The following is a 20647-nucleotide window of genomic DNA, read 5'->3' as shown; positions in this document are numbered from 1 at the left end:
TAAGCCAATCAAAATCTCCCAAATTTATAAGTTTTAGTGCTTAGTGTGTGCCCTTGGGCACACCATAGAAAAACCGTTCAAAATTTTACTCACCGGTGAGTAGTACACGAGTGACACGGAGGTTAAGAAAAAATGTAATTTAGTGATGAAAAGTAAGAAAAGTGGGTGAAGTGGTGGGTCCGATTAATATTTAATGTGTAAAATGAGTTTAGTGTGAGTAAAGTGGCGGGACTTACTAATATTTAAGTTATAAAGTGGGTGTAGTGGAAGAAAGTAATGGGTGTAGTTAAGTTTTTATATTATAAAAACTTATTATTTTTGGTATGTATACAATTGATGGTACGTCCCAAAAAGGAAACTGTATACAATCCAATGGGACAGAAGGAGGAGTAAAATTTTTAAAATACACTAAACAATCTATGAAATCCTTCGGCACTTGAATTTCATTTTGATGGATTTTAAACTATCTCAATTAATATCATTTGATTTCTAAGTATAATTTAATATTCTAATTGAATACCACCAAATTTTGTGATATAATTTAAAATCTCAATTGAATACCCCAACATCGTGATACATTTTTTAAAATATGAGTTAAATATCTTCTAATTTCACGAATATTTATTTTTTTTAAATCGCAATTGAATATACCCTTTTTTTTGTTTGACCTATTTGGAGACAAAAAATGCATTAAATTTTAAGTTTTATTTTAACTTTTTATTCATATTATCTGCTCTATAGTATGATAATACTCTATATTCGGTTTTTGTGAATAGTAATATCACATTTTTTTATTTTCATTTGTGATAATTCTTTTATTTTTTCACATATAATAATATCCTCATGTTTAATAAAATTGATTTCAAATTATATAACAAATTATATATTTAAAATATTTATTAGAAGAATACATAGATAGACATTTGAATCATGTAAATTGAGTTAAAATCAGTGTAATATATTTTATGATTGAACTTTGATCATTTATATCTCACGTCATTTGACTTTGATTTATATGATTTAAGAATCTATTTCATGTATTTTTTTTATAAGAATTTCAAATATACAATTTATGAACTAACATATATATGGTGGCAAATCACATTATATATATCTCCGTAAATTTCAAGCAAGCGTGAGAATAATATGAGTTACATAAATTATAAAATAAAATATATATATTTATTTCCTGCGAGAGAAAGTAGATATCCAGATACTCATGTCTTATTTATGATTACGTTTGATTTCATTTCTGATTATTCTTGCTTCCTGAGATAGCAAAACTGTATTAAATATGAGGTGAACGAGTCAAGTTGGACTGAATGAGTGAGTTTTAATCATCCTGATCGTTTGTTCAAAACATCATTTATCTGGACGACCCCCAAATTCATCTGGACGAAAGATGTTAAAATATTTAACTGAACCATCCAGTCGTGATACGGGCTTTTGTTGCTAGAATCTGTCTGTGACTATTTTCATAAGTTTACATATATAATCTTTTGAGGTTATAATCAATATTCATAATTGCTTAAATAAATTTTTTTACTAATACATATATATCATTTTTCATAAATTACATGCACTTATTGAAATAATTTATTTAATTCACACGAAAGTAATGTAAGATAATTACAAATAAATAAGTTAATTTATGTATAAAATTTTGTGTTGAGATTCTAGAAAATAAATGAACCGATTAAATAATGCACAATTATCAGAATAAATAATAATAATCTTTTATCCAAACATTTAAATAAATAATTTAAAGTAATAAGTGGTGTCATTCAGAAAAAATAAAAGCTGCACTAACAAACAACATCATCTCTTTATCGTCGAGATTTGTTATTGGTTCAGAATTTCATTCGTTCAAAAAATACTATTCAGATTTAACAAATGACCCCTAAAACAAAAATTAGAAAGCCTATCGTTTCGCAGTCCATTCAATAGAAAACTTATTTTTGAAGAAATCTCTGTATTTAGCTCTCAAAGCTTGGAGATGTCAATTATGATCTGAAGTATCTAATTTTGAATATGATTTAATATTATAAAAGAAAGATAGAAAACAAATATATTATATTATATTCACAAAGAGGGCAATAGTCACTGTTTTATAAAGAAAAAGAAAAGGTTATACACATTGCACAAAACAGCAGCAGCTAGGTGCATACAGCCATACAGGTGGTTGTGCAGATGACTGAATTGTACTGATGAGGTACATGTAACTGCAGGAGTATTGAATACAAGGAGAACCTTCCTTCCTCTGGATCAATAGAGCGAGTATACCAATAGAATTTAGAACAGGGCTATATAAATAATTTTGTACAGATCGATCGAGATTAGTGTCGCATAATTTATTATTTATATAGATCTCGGGACAAAAGGAGGTAGTAGCCCTCTTTCCTCTTTCCTTATCCGATTGATAAACTATGTCTATACTTGGAAACAAAGAACAAAGGTACCTTACCGGCATTATATAAAAGTAAGTTAAGACTTATAAATTTAAATTATTTGGAAAAAAACTAGAAGTTATAAAACAAAAACTAACAAAAAAACATAAGTTACTTTTAAACTCCTCCTTCTCATAAACAAACAGACAAACAGACACATGATATTAACGTCTCCTCCTAATCTGTCATCCGTGTAATGAAATATTAATTTAGAAAGGAGAAATTGTTTGAAGAGGTGCAATATTTATATGCTTGCATAGATTACAGGTGAGATACCTTGCATTCTTGGCACGTAGTTGACTTTCACTGTGGAATCCTTGAACATGAAAGCTTACTACGTACCTACTAGTCTACCACAGATATTACTACGTACTACACTCTCCAACACAAATTAAGACGACAATATTTCTATTCATTTTCATGAGTTGAGATCATCAACATGTAGTTCTGATTCCCTCTCGAATCATTACCTTTACAACTCAATCATGATCTGAAACACAACAATGACTTGGACACAGATCGCGGAACAGAGACATGAAAATCATCATCCAACACTGATCCCATGCTTAAAAGCCGCTTTCGTTTGCTGTTAACCTTGGACTCTATCGATGAAGATGACAACGACGAAGAAGACGGGGATGGACTAGTAGGTGACATTGTGATCTGAGTAGTACCTTTCCTGAGATGAATCATCCTGAGGAACAGAATGTTGAGTAGTTTGGCCTTGGAGTGCTTTTTCGAAGAACTTGTAGAGTTTTGGAAGTAGTAAGAAGGAGGGGGAGTGAGAGTAGGGGGAAGAGAAGAGTGGTCAGGGAAGAGTTTGTGCTTGGGAGTTCCGGGCTGAGTTTCCCAGTTGAAAGGAACAGCCACTGAGACACCTCTGAAAGATGGATTTGCAATGGAGGTTTCTTTGGAGACAAGCTTGGTGAACAGCTTGTCATCTTGTTTGAGTTGATAATCTGGCTGGCTTGTTCTCAACATCTTCAATTTGGTTTCGAGACAAAGTTGTGTACCTTAGTGATCTAAGATATATAATGAGAGGGTTGGGGGCTTGTTGATAACTTATTCATGCATTTAAGTAACTAATAATGATATTAAAATAATATTCCTCTCGTATTTTATTCTTTTGATTTCAGTATTTCTTCGTTCTTCCTCGGTTCCTCTACAAGAGTAATTGACTGTATTAGCCCTTTGGTGACAGAGAGTGTGGGTCATTCTACATGGACTGTGCAAGGGATCATGATAGTAATAGGTATATCTGATATTAATTTTAATAACTACAGCAGTTAAAAATATAGAATTTAAATTCTAAATGTTGCTTAATATGAATCAAGTTACTGATTTGCCAGAGGAGCCTAGCTTAGCTAGTAATTTATATACGATGTTCACTATTGATCAGTTGGCGACACTGGCCACGACATATATACTGCATACTACACAACAGTAAGTGGCGGAATCAGGAAGGGCTAATCTACGCTACAATCGCAGATGGTCTTCAAATATTAGAATCAGCTGCTGATGTTGGGGACCAGTGTAATTAACCTTGTGATGCCTCTTAATTATTACTTCATCTTAAAAGCACACCTGTAAGTACTGATATTTTCTTTTTAACAAATTATAATGAGCACATATGATGTCGAGGGTAGGTAAGCAGGAATACTAGTGCAGGCCATTGCAGAACCAAGTAGAAAAAGTGCAGCAATATCCTAACATCGCTATAATTATAAAATGGTACTTTGAATTTTTAAATTTGTTTCACATTCATGATAATGACCATTCACGACGAACCCTACCTACAACTACAAGTACGTGTTGATATGGCAACTAAGTTAAGACACAACAATGACTAATTTTAGCATCTCAAGAACCAGTAATAAGTCGTTTAGTTTTAACATTCCTTCATTTCATATTTAGATCAGTACTAGTAGTATGTATCGACTTATATGTTGTTCTTTTATTCAGATTGATATGATGAAGTTGATAAATGAGATGTAATAAATAAATTGCAGATAAAATGTAAGCAAAAAACATGGAAAGTTAAGAAGCTCTGCACATGGGTGGTTGCCTAGTTGGTTAGGGAAATTAAAACGGGGGTGACATGTTCGTATGGTGTACACTATTGCTGTGGTCCATAGTACCGTTCTCCCACGGCCCCTCTTCATAATGAATGTCCATTGAATTAAAGTGTGTGCATATCATTGTGTGTCTGAATTTAACACAGTGGAGGGGTCTGGATCACTTCATTCATTGTGTATCTGTGTGTTTTGCCCTTGACGCCTTGCGCCTAGTTTTATTCGTACAAAGCATTTTTGACAGCATTTTGATCTTTGCATTTCTTTACTTAAACTGTATCACAAAAGACTTTGGATTCGATTCAGGTTTCAAGTTGTGTCGGAGATAACATTTTACAGTACAAATCCGAAAAATGACAAGACTGGAGAGGGAGAGGTCTGGTCTTGACTCTTAAGCTGAGCTTTTGAGTTTGCTAATTATAATGGAAGACAGACCTGATGAATTCCACGGGCCTTAAACTGCATTAAATCAGATTGATTAGATTTTTTCAAAAATAAAAACACACTTAAATTGTACTACAAGTCGATATGATATGCTGTGCTGACTGTTAAGGAAAAGACCCCACCTCGTTTCCAATAGTCCAATACTGCAAGCCCAATAGTGAAAACCAAAGTTCTAGCCAGGTGGGTCATTTTATGTTGGAGTAGTATCATTTCAGAAGTTAAGTAGGAATAATTTGGGAAATCATTTCCTGTTTGTGATTCATTCTCTTGTCTCGTAATAAATAATCATTGACACTGATTGACAGGAGTCCAGCCCAATCGAATATTCACAATGTCGGGTTTTACTATTATTTTTAATTATTCGTTCGAATTGTTCTTTTGTGGATTGTTATTGTTTAGTTGTTGAGAATACATTGTCACTGACTCACTGGGATAAAGCTAATGTATAAAAAACTGACATTAAAGAGGATAGAGAGGTAGAGGAAGTTAAAGAAGTGAAAACCAGTAAAGTCTCAGAAGACTAAAAAAATGATATGCAGGAAGAACATGGCGTAGATAAGTTGAAATTGATCACTACTTCACAACTGAGGATAGACGGAACAACTTTTCTTCCATGACACAACATAAATTCATATAATTAAATCAAAACTGGTAATCACGAGTAATCTGCTGCTATGCTAAGTGAATTAGTAAATATTTTGTTTTTCTGATATCAAAGTTATGTTATTATAAAACTGAGACTTTGTGTATGGTATCGTATCCTCTCTCTCACTCACAATCAAAAACAACTGACTCATCTTTCCAACTATGATTTTCGGGATTCGTTGATCGATTTTCCCATCGTCTCCATCATCCGATCAGCCATCATATTATAGTCTGAAGCCTGCCCGGTGAGTCCGTTCCTCTTTTTATCTGCTCCTATTGCACTACAAATGTAAATTATTTTTTATTATTATTTACGATCTCTTCTTCTTTTAGAGAGATTAATCTCATTGATTTTGGTTCCCTTCAGTGTCAAGACTTGTTTTTGTGTCAGATCTTGGACACCCTTTGATTTTGCATTTTGTTTTTCTGTTTTTGATAATCCTAGGTAATAGATTGTGTGTTAGTTCTTTATAGTTCTTGATTTTTGGCTATGTATGTATTTTAAACTGCACCTTGTTTGGGTATAGAATGCTTGTTCTTGGCAATTTTGATGTGTTTGTTTAGTTTTTTGGATTTAGTTATGTTAAATCTGTTTTGGACTCCCGAATAAAATCACTCCTCCAGCTCTCGACGCAGTCATGAATCTGCTCATGCTTATTCTTGGTATACTCTTTTCTCAATTTTGATCGAAGCGGTCATGTACGAGAGAGATAGCATAGCGGTGGTGGCCGAGGATGGCGGCGACAGAGGCTTCGGGATCAGTACGGGATCCGTTTTCAAAAAGGAAGGCGTTAATTGTGCCTTAATTGAGGACGTTTTATTGTGCCTCTTAATGAGGGCCTTAATTGTGCCATTGAGGGCGTAAATTGTGCCTCCTAATTGATGGCGTTAATTAAGCCTTAATTAAGGGTGTTAATTGTGTCTTAATTAAGGACGTTAATATTTTATTAATTGTGCCTTAATTGAGAGTTTAATTGTCTCAGTTATGAGTTATCATGATTGTGGAAATATTTGATATAATCTGTTTTATATATTGACTTATATTTTTCTTGTTTTCCTTGTTTAATTTTCAGGATTCTTGAAAGAAGACCGGTTTTCTTTTCGGACATTAAAGTTTTATTGTCTAAATTTCCCCGGTCATCTTGCATGTCCGACGGTTAGATAATAAGCTTTCTTGAATGAAAGAATTATCACGGTGAATTGCCGAGTCATATTCGTTGAGATTTATTCTCATTATCAAAAAAAAAAAAAATTATGTTATTATAAGTTTGTTTCCATTTGGTCCTGAAATATAAAACAAGTTAGTAAATCTGAACTCATTTTTGAATATAGGTTTAAGTTTGAAGTCAAAAACGATCTTGAGCACATTCTCAGAGTCCAGAACTGTATCAAATCAGGCTGACCTCTAAAAAAGTCGAACCAGAAACATTTGAATATCAAATGTCATGATATAATTGATTATAAATCGGCATATTTTGTGCAACTCTGGTTTATAGTCAGTCATACGACTGAAATTTTGGTGTTTTTGATGACTGGTTGGCTCATGTCTGGCAGACTAACAATAAAATCAATCGGAGAATATACCTCTAACTAGCGTTCAAACTGCACCTAACATGCTTCAACGACCTCATTTTTAATTTGTATCTTTTTATCCACTCCAACTCCAAATCCTATTATTTTTTATGGGTAACGGTCCACAACAGCCGGCTGCTGTGGACACGTTAAACAACAACCAGTTTCTCGACCGTTGGATGCATATCCAGCGGCCAGGATCATACTACAATTTTAATATGTCCAGCGCTTTTTTAGCGCTGGACGGGGATTCCCATGTCCAGCGCTTTTTTAGCGCTGGACGAGGAATCCCCGTCCAACGCTAAAAAAGCGCTGGACATACTAAAAATTTAATACGATCCTGGCCGCTGGATATGCATCCAACGGCCAGGAAACAGTGGGTTATATAACCGGTCCCTGGCATACGGCTGCCAGGGACCTGGACCCATTTTTTATATAGAAAAGTTCATTAATCTTTCTTTTTTCTTCCTCCATCGTCCTCTGAAAGACCATCATATCATATTACTTATAGAATCCGCAGCAACTGTAACATAAGGTATTCTCTTTTCACTTTTTAGTAACTTGATTTTCAGGATTTGTACTCTCTGTTATCAACTTTGTCAAAAAGTGGAACATCGAGAGCTTTTTCTGCAGCCAAATTGTATGTGTATTATGTGCTTGCTTCAGATCATTGAATTATGAAGCTTCTTTTTCACAATTACTGCTAGATATGATCTCCATGTATCTAAATCATTAGGTCAAAATAAGCAGAAGGGGCATAAATGACATGAACGAATAAACTATTGCGTGATTGAAATCAGGAATTTCTGAGGATTAGATGCGACCTATTACTGATCTTCACCGTAGCACTAGTAGGACGTTATGGCAATCAGTTAAAGTTGTTTCATTAGAAATTTTGAAGTTTCTTTGATATTTTATGCTTTGTGTTCCCCTCTTATCGTTGACTGATTATTAGTTCTTGCAGCATGGGTGTGTGAGCTGGGCTAGTGTTCCTCTTCATCTTGGGAAGTAGTTGGTCTGGTAATTGTAGAGAATTGCAGACCAGTAGTATCTTAACTAGAGTAACTGATCAGATTTCTTTGAATTCAGGTAATTTCAGATTCACTTTTGTTATTCTTTCTGATATCTGAATTTGAAAAACTGATTGTTATTAGTTGCTTTAATCCATAGGGTGCCCTGCCTAATTTCTGACAAGTACCTATAATTAAGTTGGGAAAAAAGGTCAATACTTAAGACAGTTCTTGATTCAAGTCAGAGTTCTTTGTCCAATTTTGTTAAACAGAAACACTCACGAAGGCTTAATTGCAGAATTTTTTCAGGTAAATAACCTTGACACGGAAAATGACAAAGAATTAGACAAGAAACGGGATGTTTGTAAATTGTGTGAAGAATTTACTGCTGATGCACTGACTTACCTTAATGCAAACAAAACACAAGCAGAGATCATGGACATACTTTACTTCTCTTGCTCGAAGTTGCATATGTTTAAGAAAGAGGTAATTTGACTGGTAGATGCAAACACTATTTTTGTTTTTGGAAAACCACATTATAGACTTGTTAGGTTATCAAGTTCTCAGCAAAAATGAGCTTAGTTGTCATGTGTGCACAATGTTCTTAACAATTTCATGTATTAAAACAGTCACAATTTGGGGGACTTCTCCTAGAACCAATAATTGATTATAGAAGCCACTGTTGTATTCTGCCTATAAGAGTTTATTCAGGGGTCAGAATGCTCAGGGCATAACATATTAACCTCTGAGATATTTTCCTTCATGTGAATGCTAGAATTTTATCTCACAGTCTGCAAAGAAGTCCCTTTTTCTTTATTATATTTTAACATGATATAAAGCTGTTGCCGAAAATTCAAATAAAGATCCATATAAGTGAGAATTTGGCAGGAATGGTGATGCAATTAGTGCATTTTTCAAACCAAAATGCAGATTAGATATAACTTTATCTTGGTACAAAATGGAGAAACTTTTTATTCTGACCCTAAATTTCTTTGTTGTTTGGTCTGTCTTCTGGCAGTGCCTTGTATTGGTACATCATTATATTCCTCTTTTCTTTGTGGAGATTTCCTCCATACAACCAAGAGATTTTTGTCGGGAAATGGGCCTCTGCAAGCAAATAGCTCTCATATCTCAGCATATTCCTAAAAACAGTTGTGACCTTTGCCAGTATACCATTGCAGAAGCTTTGATAAAATTGAAAGATCCTGATACTGAGGTATGTTTCTGCAATCAATGCACTTGAGTATTTTCAAATCTGTTGTAAGGAATTTAAAAAGCTATTATTTGCCAACTTTGAGCTTGTTGATAGCCAGTATATGTGTCTTTTAGTTATCTCTACAAGTATATCGGTATATGATCACTCTTAGAAGCTTATTATTAAAACATCCCTCGTTTTGATTTTCTTGCAGTTGGATATAATCGAAGTACTCTTGAAAGCATGTCAAGCTGTGAAGGGCTATGAGAAAAAGGTTGAAATAATCTATAATTTGTTGACTTGTGTTGGTTTTTTTTTTTTCCATGTAAAAGCATCCCTGAAACATTTATTAAATAATTTTTCCAGGCTTTTTAGAATTCTGAAATATTTCCCAGCTCATATGTGCCTGCATCATCTTATACCTTATTCACATTTTCTTTTTCAAAATCATCTGATTATCATTTCGTTATCTTTTGCAGTGTAAGAGAATAGTCTTCGAATATGGTCCTATGATTCTTCTAAACGCAGAACACTTGATAGAATCAAATGACATATGTACCATCCTCCATGCATGTAATTCCCCCAAAGCAGATGTGAAGTGAGCAACGATCAGGCTTTCTGCATCTTAAAAATGCAAAAAACAGGATGACCAAATTTGCTCATGATAATCAGCCAGATGATCCATTTTGACTGCTTTTTTAGTTTTGCATGTGAATATATCATGTAGAAAAACTTGAAAGCTGGCAATTTGTAAATTATATATCAGATGCAAAGTTCATGATAATATATCCATATCATAGAGATAATTATGTTGTACTACTTAAATATTTTCTCATGTATTTTGAAACAAGATTGTGTATCATTTTTGTACTTGTAAAGCTATTTTGGAGAAAAATATGACACTGTTACACACATATACTGCAAATCTAATTGTTTCAGACTTGGCTCTAAAATTTGACATAAAATCCACTTACAGTCAAAAGGTATATCTAGAAAATTCGAAATGGAAGATAAAAGAATTGGATGATGCAACAGACTCCAAATGTTCCAATTAATAGGTAACCTGGGTTCGTGATTTCAGTTTTCTGAGAACTGGAATTGATGAACGACAAATTCCTTAACTTATCAGAATAGCAGTTCTTGGTATTCTGCTGAACTTGAATTATTCCAGAAGTAGATTCAAGCACTGAATTCATCGAAAAATGTGTGGCCTCAAAATCATCTCAAAGACAATAATCTTCTAATATGAGTCTATGACCTATATTCATGCCGATATGGAGGTCAGTGCATATGTTGTTCCAAATTAAGCCTCTCGTCCGTGTCCTGTACCTTGTGATGGCACGTTGTCGAGTCATGCATTGGCACAAGCTGAACAAAGATTATACTTTGTCGCGAGTATTCAGAAGCACATTTTGGTGGTACGGCTTCCAAGCATACAGGCAGTTATCATATGTTGGAGCTCGTGGCTTGGTAAATATGAACAAGCTGGCTAGGTAGATCCATTATAACCAGCACCACTCACACCATTCGCAATAGAGGTACTAGATTGTACACAACGAGTCCAACTCCACTAGTCATTTTGCATGTGACATTCAAGAACTTAGTTGATTTGGGACCATCAGACAACCTATTCCAGGTTATGTTTCAGTTTTAACCAATCCGCGCACCTTAATTTCTGGTCGGTTCCCTACTTGCTCCAATAAAGTTATAATTTCCTTCAGCATTAACAATTATACGACAACCCCAAGATTAACTTCTGCATCACCTACACTACACTAAGACGGACAATAAGTCTCACAAGGCAACGCGAACCAGCCAACACCCTCAACCAGGCACTTCACTAATTTAGAAACCTATTGTGCACTAGTAATTGTAAGTTTAAAGCCTTTGTTATCTCATTCTGTTCTGAGCAACTGATTTATAATCATAAAAGCAAGCATGTGAATCATGATGCACTTCAGACACCACTAAACAAACTGTTACTGTACCAATCCACCGCTGCTTTCCTTGCAGACAAAGGTTTCGCTATCAGATTCATTGCGTGTAAATTTACAATAAAAATGTGTATATTGTTTGGTCCCCATAGTACGTGCGAATAGACCAGACTGCACCTCTGACTTATACGAGTTATGTTCCAACTCGATAACTAGGGGACCAATCGATTACCAGGATTTAAGCAAACTCTGTGTTTTGAGTTTTATGATCAAATCTGAACCTTAAACTATGACTAGCCTTGTTTACACAAAGCAGCCATTTTCTATAGCCATCTGATTCTGTTTGCACTGCAACACTCGACTACGTTCGACAGAAAAATTTACAACTTGGACTTAAGTTTGAGATGAAGTCTAAAGCTTGGTTTGGAAATTGGAATTAAAATCACAGTTTCAAGTACTCTGCTATTGTAGATCACATGTATTGTGCTGGGGCATAAAACAAAAGGTGGATTTGCATATCTAGAGCTTGGATCTTTTGGGGACCAGAAAATAGCTTGACAACTAAAAAATAAACAAGTATACGGAGTTTCCATTAAATTGAAGACTGGGGTAGACGTGCAAGCCCTTTAACCAATTTGTTTGGACATGCAAATGCAATTTCGTATAGTTTTCGAGAGCCAGTAGGAAGTCGTTTAACATTATGAGTTTGAAAAGGAATTTGCATTTATAGTCGACAATTTCTCTGTGCAAATAACCATTTGTGAAAATGATGAAAGCAACATTCCATTAGCGTCCAAGTCACATACTGGATACTTTTTCTTCAAGTCCTTAATCATTACCTTTTCCATTCTTGTTATTACTTCAACTAATTCACAGCTTAATTTTTGTAATCTCGCTTGATACCAAAAATCAACTGTCTAAGACGTCAAAACCATTTTTGGGCCTTCAAACCAGAGATATGATATCATATTGAGAACCGGTTCATCTAAAATCTTAAGGTGTTAGACGAAGGCCCAAACGGATCTTATGTTATATTTCAACAACATTTATCTCATCATCCGAACAACTTGTCGCAGAAGCAAGGTTGAACATCACCGCCTTATCTACATTACTATCAATCAGTGTATGCGGTGTGAAAGAATATAAAGCTATTCATCTTTTAGGTGTTCGGATTGTTTAGAGTCTCTAGTCATTTCACTATCATGTACTAGTAGTCATTCCTTCATTATTAACTTGAAATGATTAAGCGCCAGAAGATTGTCAGTTTCGCCAACTTTTATAAACGATACCTTAATCTCTATCACATAGAGCTAGCTCTGGAACCAGGATATCATAAAATTTGGATCTGAAATATTTTCTGCAGAAGCTTGAAGCAAATTTTGCAGATTTTTAAGAGTACATGGGAGCTACGTATAAGAAAATTTCACTAAATCCGAAAGTGTAACCAGATCCAGTGAGCACCCCTATCTTGTAATCGCGTAGAACATGTGTACAACTGTTTAACACATTAATTGAGATGAAAATTTAGGCACTGAAATATCAACTCCTACATATGTAATTGGCCTACAGAAATAGTAAAACATATATATTCTGGGGAGGGGGTGGAGTGGGGAGAGTAAAGATAGATGATCATGTATCACTAAAGAAAGAAGACATTCTTGCAACAGTTAAAACAAGACCAATGGTCATATCCAGAGTTAAACACAAGCCAATCAGCTAAATTATAAGAGGAACTGGCAGGTCTCCATTTGCTTAGAATATGACAGCACTGTTTGATTAGGAGAAATAATAGTAAGTTTCACAGTTGTATAATAAGAGCTTTCTGTACATTAAGCTCAATCTCAGGAAGCAGAAAAGGAGAAAAAGAAAGAGTCCAGTTGGGTCATTGTAAATGAGAAGGAATCAAACTGTGCTTCATGGGGCCTTTCTTTACACATTATTTTTATTGAATGGAGAATAATTATTTTCCATAAAGTTTTCAGGATTCCAGCTAATTACCAATTTATTAAGTTCATTAAAGATAGATTTGGTGCATGTTTGATCATCACAGCAGTAATCACTGCTTTTTTATCTCTACGAAAATAATAATCATTGCTGTTGCAATTTGACATATACCGCACGATTAGATCGAGATGGAGATGGAAGATAAACGAGTAACGAGTTACATGATTAGTCTTTTTAGAAAGACAGAATCGTTTCCTTTTTTACCGTGCATGACTTGGAAAGAGAAGACAGAGCCGTTTCTTTTTCTTACCGTGCATGATTTTTTGGATCAAAAGCGTGACAACATTATCATGCATTACTAGAATCCGAATTTCACTGGGTTAAAAAGATGAAGCCTCTCCCGCACTTGAGATCCACCATTCTCTTTTCATCTTTTGCTTCCTTGTCAAAGTTTTCTTCCATTGTGACCCCACCCCTGCCCCATAAAAGACCATAAAGTTCATCCTCCATCTTACAAAGATACTCCCAGCTCTTGGAGAAAATTACACAAAAGAGACAGAGAGCAGTGTCTATATTCTCCAACTCAATTCAGCCCTCACAAAACAGGGAGTTTTGATGGGCAAATATAAGTTCAAGTTGTCAGACATGATTCCAAATGCCTGGTTTTACAAGCTCAAATACTCTACCAGGACAACCAAGAGCCCAAACTCCATGCAAAAACTCAAGAAAAATAATCATGCCAAAACCAAGTCTCCAGCATACTACTCATCATTATCATCATCTTCTGGAGGGGCTGCGGCCGCATCGCAAAGAAAGTCTTACCATATCACAAGAGACCTTCCACCAACTCCAGATAAAAATTCGGCTTCTCAACATTCAGACTCACCAAGAAGGTCATCAAGAAAGAGAGGCAGTAACAGGAAGAAGAGGCGATCAATCAGATCAACATCCCCGAGGCTCCTTTTAAGCGCCCCAGTTTCTACTGATTGTAGCTGCAGAGCCAGCCATGAGGATTGCCAGAATGATCCTCTTGTCGAAAGCAGCTATTCTGAGGATGATTATTCTGTTTTTCCTGAATTGTGGTCAGAAAAGGAAGACAAGCCATTTCATAAAATGGTGTCTTCTTGTCACTGCAGAGCCAAAAGTGACATTCCCATTGGCATGACGATGAGCAAAGATTCTAAATGTGAAAACTTTGATCCAATTCTGCAGTTTGAGCTCAAGCCCATTATTACCAAGATCAACAAAGTTAAGAAAAATGATGAAGAAGTGTCCAAGATCAGGATGATCTCAGCTACAAATGATGAAAGCATTTCACACTCTTTTTACAAAGAGCAAAAGAGTGTAAATTCTGTTAAAAAGTTGTCATTCAATACTAACTCGACAGGTGTGAAACTGAAGACTGATTCTCCAAGAACAGCAAGCAAAAGATTTCTTCAAGGCCATCACCGAAAAAGTGCATCACTTGGCGGAGCAAGGAGGAGCTTGGCGGAGAGTTTTGCAGTTGTGAAGACAACTCAAGACCCTCACAAAGATTTTAAGGATTCAATGATGGAGATGATAACTGAGAACAATATAAGAACAACAAAAGACTTGGAAGATCTTCTTGCATGTTATCTATCACTCAATTCTGATCAATATCATGGCCTCATCATCAAAGCATTCAAGCAAGTATGGTTTGAGATTGCTGATATGAAGCATATAACCAGAGATTCTTAGATATATCTAGGTATAAGAATAAGAGTCTTTGCTTAAGGCTTCTTCATGTTCACTTAATCAGTATCTGAGGTTTCAGCTTTTCTGTAAAATTGTACATAAAATCTTCAACTGTAATTATAATAAAACTATGCAGTTAAAGATGGGTGTTTCTTTGTTTCCTAATAACAGTTAGTAATTATTGTGGTGGATTTTAAGAGTAGAACAAGGTTCAAAAGAATTGCATATTAATCAGAGTTATCATAACACTTATTAAAAATCTATTCACAGAAATGCTAGCCGAAGATAAGGAGAACATCAATACACAGAGAATGGGGAATATGGTACACAAATTCAAAAGGGACCAGAATGCTTTGCTCTTCACACGTGCAGAGATGACTGACAAAACTTCTGTCCGGAAAAGGACTCTTTACTCTCTTGACAGCATTTTTCAGATTTTAGCATTTTTCTGGTTTTTCTCCAGTCACTATCTTCAGTTCTTTTCATTTCAGTCAATGTAAAGAAGCTGCAAACCAGTCATAAACTTGAAAGTTGAATTTAGCAAAAGTCGTGAAAATTAACAGTTCTCCTAAAATCTTAAAATATTAGGAAAAGGATATATCTGAGGTAATACTATTGTAGGTAACATCGTGGTATTGATTGGAATTTTATTGCATAAACTGCAAACCTATTAATTATACTCTCACTTCGGAATAGAAGGATGAAGAATCTGAGATTACTTAGCCACAATGGTTAATATATCAACTGTATAGCATTTAATTATGTGTCGGTCAGGCTCATCACTTAGCCGCAACAAGGGACTAACCTTCTAACATTCAACGAAACCATAAAGAAATGTTTGGGCGACCAGACAAATTGCGTGAAATCCGGTGATGGTTGGGGCTTTAAGAAAGCAAAATAAAGTAGTAATATATGCCCCAAGAGAAATGCTAGAGACACACACAATTCTTACTAGTAAAAAGAAAATCTTACTATATGCAGACAATGATAATTTATACATTTAGTTGTTGCTTGTCTATTCTTTGTCTTGGATTATTGTTAAAGCTTGGAACTGCTTTGCCATACTCAAGTTATTCCATGCCTTTATGGTTTTTTTTTCTAGAATAAGCTGGCTGCAATTATCTGAACGTCTAATTATAGTGCGGCTGCCTGCTTGTACAGATTTACAAGTTTTGTCAGGCTGCATCCTTAAACGTAGTTACCAGAATTTACGAAAAACATAACGATATTAATTAAACTTAAAAGATTGCCTACTAAAAAGTTTATTGGAGCAACCTTTGTATACGTACTGGAGTACTAGTTTTCTTTATTAAAAAATTATACATACTGGACTTACTGTTTAGCCAACACACATCCAACTGATCAAAGTTCTGCTTTTAGATCAAATACATTAGGTTTATGTGTAGCATTTTTACAATTGAGGTTCGCTCAAACATTCAATACAATCAACTCAGATGAAGAAGAAATCGATTCAATTCTAACTAGTAAAGTTGAAAAACAAATTGCAGTGACCTTAAGTCCAATCACTAGTTAAAGAGAAACATGAAATAATTTGGAAGAGGGAATAGAAAGGGTGGAGGATGGTACAGTACAATCTCCGTCATCGCTTCCGTTGCAATTGAACCTCTGTGCAATTTAAATAGGAAGTTTTGAACCAAGTTGGAAGTTCCACATCTTCATCTGTGATTTTCACTTGAATCCCTATCAGCTGTCGTTTGGTTCATGAGACGGTATGGGTTTGGAATCAGGAATCGGGTTAAGCTGGTATGGGGTTGAGGAATCATTCTTGATATCTTGTGTTTGGTTTAGTACTGGAATGAAAATAAATAATTTATGTACTGAAATGAAAATAAATAATTAATAATTACTAATATTATTAATTAATAGTAAATAAAAATAAGTATATTCAAATTAAAAAATATCATATTTAATTTATGTGTTTTGAGATGGTCTTTAACTATAAATAAAAATTATTAATAAAATTTTCATTTGATACCTCATACCCGTCTCTCATACCCACCTCCCTCTAGGGTATCAAATCTGATTCCAGGTGGGAGGTATGGATATCAGATTATAAAAATAGACAACCAAACACCAGGTATGGGTTTGAAATGAACAAAACCCATACCTGATACCAGAATCAGCTGAACCAATCTCTAGTTCCTTCACCATTTCCGAGAAGGTATCAGCACTTGTAATATCATAGGAAAAATATACCACGTCCATTACCTACATATATAGCTTAAACCACGTGAAATTAAGCAAGCAGTAAATCTAAAAAAAATTGATTGAGAACAAAAAAGAAAACAAGGTCAGAACCAAAATCGGGTGTGTTACCTCTGTTACTTTCAGAATATAGGCTTTGCCAGATGCAAAGGCACCAATCAACGTTTGATTTTCATCAGTGGGGTTTTGGGAAGTGCGATTCATATGAGATTTTACTAACGAGGGGTCGATAATTGTAAGCTTCCATAATTTACAAACAGAGAGGAAACATAAAAGAGATTCAATAGGTACTCGCGTCAGTATCTCAGTTAGAACTAAATTATGCGGCAGCAGCAATGAGCCCATATTCATGCAAAGAATCAGAAGATAAAATCAAATATTTACTACACCTCTGCCTCAAAACATGCATGTTCAAACAAACTTTGTAAATTTCGATAATAACATTACATAGGTGGATGAAAAAGTAATCATCGTTTATAAAATTTATTAGTTAATTTTAATTTTTTATTCTAAAACATTGCACCATGATTAATATAAAACATTGTATGTAAATTATAAAAAAATTTAAGATATATGTTGTTGGTGCTGCACCGTAGTTGTTAACAACTTAAGGCTCCGGCATTAAATCAAGAGCAGCTTTTGTTCCTGAAAAATTACTTGATGAATTTAAAAATTTTCAATTTTTGGCTGTCATAGAATCATAGATTTCACCATCAAATCATATTAAAGGTATTAATTTTTATATTATAAATCAAATTATGTAAATATATAAAATTATCAACAAACAGCAAATTTTTAACCGAGTAGTGCTACATGCACAAAATTGGGTACATAATTTTACACAAAATGACATGGCAATCTAGGTGGAGAGTTTTAATTGGTGCTATTAATGCATGTGCAGAGGGCCCATTTCAATCACAAGTTGACACATACTCATTCTGTGAGTGAATATTTCTGTATCCAATTATGTGCATGTAGCATTTTTCTTTTTAACCTGATCCTAACCCATTTTTGTTATTATAGCACAGTATAGATAGATTTTTTTTCCCCAGAACCTAACTAAATTTTGCAGTGTGTTGCTCTCTAATCTTCCAATTCTTGTTAATTTTATAGCATTTTCACTCCTGAAAGCTAGCCAAGTGCGGAACTGCTTAAAGTGGTAATCTGCCTTGGTAAACAGTTTACAGCAGACCAACAAAGTGCCATAATCGAGAGAAGTTTTACAAGGACCAAAGTAGCACAGTATGGCGCATATGGGAAACCTGGGATAGGTAATAAGTAATAGGCCATGCCCACACATTTCTCGGACTATTTCAGCAACGTTTTGTGCAGTGATCAGACGAGTAACCCTGTGGCGAAAACGAGTAATAGACAAGTAATTGCGCCCGAGAGTGCAGTAGATGGCCCCAAAATAATTTCAGAAGTCGAGCATTACTTGCATAGTTGAATACTTGAATAGGAGACGGCCACAGCACTGCTGTGTGGCACATGGCTTGGTATTCTGAACCTTCTGGAAAAAAACAGGGGAAGTGAACAAGAACAACTTAAAATCTGGCCTCTGGGCTTTGTCATTCTCCCAATAATTTACAAGGCATGCACACATAAGCTTCCAGTCATGTGTTCTGTTAAGCTTTGACCAAGTAACATCACCAAAAACCACTATCCTGTAACCAGGTGCCAACACTGATAAGCAGATGGTTTCGAGGTGTCTGGTTTGGACCAGGAGGAAGACATTACCTTTTAATTAGCAAAAAAATAGCAAGTGTCTAGATTAATAGTAGACTAATTCAATATTGTTAATAATTACTCCATCCGTTTTGAAATATAGGTCGTTTGACTTTTTTGCACGTATTTTTAAGTTTTTTGACCGCATGCTTAAAATTATTATTTTTGGAATTTTCCTTTTCTGAATAATAGTATCGATCACATATTTTTATTCAAAAAAAGAAAATTTCGAAAATAATAATTTTTAGCATGTGGTCAAAAGACTTAGAAATACGTGCAAAAAAGTCAAACGACTTATATTTCAAAACAGAGAGAGTATATCGTAACACTTAAATTTTAAACAAATGAACTAAAATGAAGAAATTAAAACTGGAGTGAAATAATCTCGTGTTGATATTATTAATCAAGACACTATGATCCTCCTCTGCACTACTATGTCATCTGAAACAGCCACAATTAATTTTCATTGAGGCTTTGAACAATTGAACTCCTACACTCAACTCAAGTGTCTAGATTACTTATATATAATGTTGTCACACACGTTAAATCCTTATACTTGTGTCACTACAGTAAGAGCACTAGGTTGCTGCTGGCCGGAGCTGTTATTTTCCGGAGGCTGGACCACAGAACTTTCATCAGCAACACGCGACGTTGAACGCTCAAGCAACGAATGACGACAATTCGGGCACGATGAATGGGACTCCAGCCAAGTGTCTATGCACTTGACATGAAAACCGTGGTTGCACTTTGGCAGAACTCGAACTTTCTCTCCTTCTAAAAATTCCGCTAGACAAATAGGACACTCGGTGGCTGATAACTTCACTTCTGATCCATAAATTGCTATCGGAATTTTTCTGAGAGTCCGCTTTTTTACTCCTGTAGTAGCCAGCCGAGCTGCAGCTTGTTGCGGTGTCTCAGTGCCAAACCTATGAGTACAACGTAGCACGAAACGAATAATTGAGTTCAGTCCCAGCGCACATAATAGCGCACATAGTAAAACAGCCAGTATCACCACCATATTCGTGTCGAATTTCACCTCGTTGATGTAATGCTTTTGTTCAGTATAATTGCCACTGGCTGGTGCCATGCTTTGCTCAGCACCAACAAGAAGGCGGCGTGCATGAACCATTTTTTTCGGAGATTTTTCACAGACAAAAGAGAAATTTTTTGATGTTTTCGGTTCCCCTCGTGTTTTGAGGTGAAGCTAATATTGTGTTGTGAAGATTCCAGCTAGAAAAAGACATTCAAGGGCATCTTTCTTTTGGGTGTTGGATAAGAAGAAGAAATGGTAACTTGTTCAAAGGATCAGGGAATTTTTCCGGGCTGCAATATTCGAGCTTTTAAGTCAAGAAATGGTCCTTTTCCTTGTGACACTACGAAACTTATCGATCCAAAACCTAACAAAGTATATAAAACAACAAAACTGTGTGCTGAAAATTTGTTAACAGAAAGAGATAGATGTATATAGAAGTGAATTGAGCTGTATTCTTGTTCTGCAGTTATGCCCTGCTGAAGATATTTATATAGATGCTTCAGTGCCAGCAGATTCTTTAAAATCAATAAAAGGTGCAACTAAGATTTAGAACTATGACAGCTCTGGCTAAACAACCATCATTAAATCCCGGATTAGTATTAATTAATTATAAAATCTCAGTACCTAGTCCAAAATCAACTCTTTTTCAACACACACTTATAAAAAGTTATCTCCAGCTGTATA

The 20647-nt window shown here is 35.0% G+C and overlaps 4 protein-coding genes and 1 long non-coding RNA gene across 20 annotated transcripts; 2 read left to right on the top strand and 3 right to left on the bottom strand.

Moving 5' to 3' along the window:
• Window positions 1–2930: 2930 nt before the first annotated feature.
• LOC108222089 (uncharacterized) lies at window positions 2931–3428 on the bottom strand. Its single transcript, XM_017395983.2, has one exon. It carries the CDS (start codon window positions 3426–3428, stop codon window positions 2931–2933), a length of 498 nt encoding a protein of 165 aa, XP_017251472.1.
• A 4152-nt stretch (window positions 3429–7580) lies between these two features.
• On the top strand, window positions 7581–10255 carry LOC108220433 (uncharacterized). 16 transcript variants are annotated; one of them, XM_017394204.2, is made up of 7 exons: window positions 7581–7715; window positions 8145–8269; window positions 8351–8401; window positions 8489–8676; window positions 9209–9406; window positions 9600–9659; window positions 9865–10255. In XM_017394204.2, the coding sequence occupies exons 4-7, from the start codon at window positions 8626–8628 to the stop codon at window positions 9985–9987; spliced, it is 432 nt and encodes a 143-aa protein (XP_017249693.1). In that variant the 5' UTR covers window positions 7581–7715; window positions 8145–8269; window positions 8351–8401; window positions 8489–8625; the 3' UTR covers window positions 9988–10255. The 16 variants fall into 16 exon arrangements, with proteins under 16 accessions (XP_017249693.1, XP_063949505.1, XP_017249694.1 ...); XM_064093435.1 differs by having other exon boundaries at window positions 8335–8401; XM_064093432.1 differs by having other exon boundaries at window positions 7670–7820.
• A 3388-nt stretch (window positions 10256–13643) lies between these two features.
• On the top strand, window positions 13644–15122 carry LOC108220360 (transcription repressor OFP1). Its single transcript, XM_017394104.2, has one exon. It carries the CDS (start codon window positions 13879–13881, stop codon window positions 14980–14982), a length of 1104 nt encoding a protein of 367 aa, XP_017249593.1. The 5' UTR covers window positions 13644–13878; the 3' UTR covers window positions 14983–15122.
• An 838-nt stretch (window positions 15123–15960) lies between these two features.
• On the bottom strand, window positions 15961–19069 carry LOC135152690 (uncharacterized). The gene is made up of 3 exons (XR_010292088.1): window positions 17317–19069; window positions 17130–17208; window positions 15961–16687 (listed from the first exon to the last, which is right to left on the bottom strand). It is a non-coding gene; the product is annotated as an uncharacterized LOC135152690 (long non-coding RNA).
• Window positions 19070–19300: 231 nt separating this feature from the next.
• LOC108220812 (RING-H2 finger protein ATL74) lies at window positions 19301–20459 on the bottom strand. The gene has a single exon (XM_017394672.2). The coding sequence runs from the start codon at window positions 20057–20059 to the stop codon at window positions 19481–19483; it is 579 nt and encodes a 192-aa protein (XP_017250161.1). The 5' UTR covers window positions 20060–20459; the 3' UTR covers window positions 19301–19480.
• Between the last annotated feature and the right edge of the window lie 188 nt (window positions 20460–20647).

The sequence above is a fragment of the Daucus carota genome, chromosome 5, assembly GCF_001625215.2.
Source record: "Daucus carota subsp. sativus chromosome 5, DH1 v3.0, whole genome shotgun sequence".
Classification (NCBI taxonomy): Eukaryota; Viridiplantae; Streptophyta; class Magnoliopsida; order Apiales; family Apiaceae; genus Daucus; species Daucus carota.
The sequence above is the reverse complement of the archived record's forward strand: the minus strand, read 5'-3'. Positions and strand labels throughout refer to the sequence as shown.